Here is a 1,333-nt window from a genome sequence, read left to right as displayed (position 1 = left end):
CAAAAGTGTCCCGTAACGGAGAAGGTAGTGGTGGGGATGGGTAAGAGTGAGGTGGTGGGGGTAAGAGGATTATAGAGTATATGTTGTCACGGAAATATGTCGCCTCGGCGCTTCGCGCCGAGGCCTACACCGGCACGGTTTTTTTTTTTATATATTTCTAATCATGGATTGATTGGTATGGTGTGTTATGTAGCAACCGAAGAAACATAAGCACAGGGTGCAGCAGGACATCTTGTTAGAAATTCTATATGTATAAATTCTATTATTGACATTACTTCTGTTTAGTTTCTTCTCTTCATCCTTTTCTCAAATTGACTTGTCGCTATTTTCCCCATTAGGAGGTAATCATTTATTTTATTAAATCTATAAATGTCATTGTTTTTGTTATTAACTATACCCCTCTCATAATCAATGTAAAAAATTTTTTACTATTATATTAACCATGTAAGGCCCACCAGGCCGATCTGGTATTAAAATATAATAATAAATTAATTATTTTAATATTAAACCATCAAGCTTATCTATATTATCTTTAGATTTTACGAATTTATATATCACTTTAAAAAGATACCATTCTGCAATTGACTCAATCATACCTAACCTTCATGTTCCAATCATGCCTTCCAATAACTAAGAATGTATATATATGATTAATACTTATAATGTTTATGTATAAGGAACTTAATAACATTGGATTTATGAATCATCGATGATAGAGTAAAACAATTTTTTGCTGAGGAAATAATAATTGAAAAATACATTAAACCAGCTTTTATTTAAGAAATGTAAAAAAATATATAAATGATTACAATCTAATCGATTCAAAATTCTTTTTCAAATCCTGCCAGCATTTACTGTAATCTGGATCGATTGCATTACAAGTGGCTTCACCCCATTCAGTCAAAGAGAGGCCCATACAACTTTCGAACATGAATGCCTGTAATACAAAATGAAATGAAATAGCCTTTTATTTATGCAATACAAAATACAATATAAACATATAAAGAAGATAAAGAGAAAAAAAAAATTATAATAAATAAAGTAATACAAAATAATAAGAATTATTATGAGGTGTTAATAATTAACGATAAATTTGAAATTAGGATAAGATGGGTGCAATCAGTAATGATAAACAAAGTTGGAAATATTATTGTTATGTATGTTTCCAAGTTTTGTTTATTATTTTATTTTTTTGTTTTTGTCTATTTATGTATCTTTGCAAACCACACCCCTGATCGTCTTCTCCTTATAATAAGAATTATGTTTATAATAACCAAATTTTATTATTCTAAATAGTATTTTTAAAAAATTAATACTTTAGCATAATCTATAG

General features: G+C 28.5%; 1 protein-coding gene across 5 annotated transcripts in view; it reads right to left on the bottom strand.

Moving 5' to 3' along the window:
* Positions 1–756: 756 nt before the first annotated feature.
* The window catches only part of hgo (homogentisate 1,2-dioxygenase), a 34,400-nt gene continuing 33,823 nt past the window's right edge, over positions 757–1,333 (bottom strand). For all 5 annotated transcript variants that reach the window (XM_067053588.1, XM_067053583.1, XM_067053577.1 and 2 more), the window contains one exon: positions 757–937. In XM_067053588.1, the coding sequence (XP_066909689.1) occupies positions 806–937 (132 nt within the window). In that variant the 3' untranslated portion in view covers positions 757–805. The remainder of the gene's footprint in view (positions 938–1,333) is intronic.

This window comes from Halyomorpha halys, unplaced genomic scaffold, assembly GCF_000696795.3.
Source record: "Halyomorpha halys isolate HHAL.00 unplaced genomic scaffold, Hhal_1.1 Scaffold322.1, whole genome shotgun sequence".
Lineage (NCBI taxonomy): Eukaryota > Metazoa > Arthropoda > Insecta > Hemiptera > Pentatomidae > Halyomorpha > Halyomorpha halys.
Note: the sequence above shows the minus strand (reverse complement) of the source record. Positions and strands in the feature narration are given on the sequence as shown.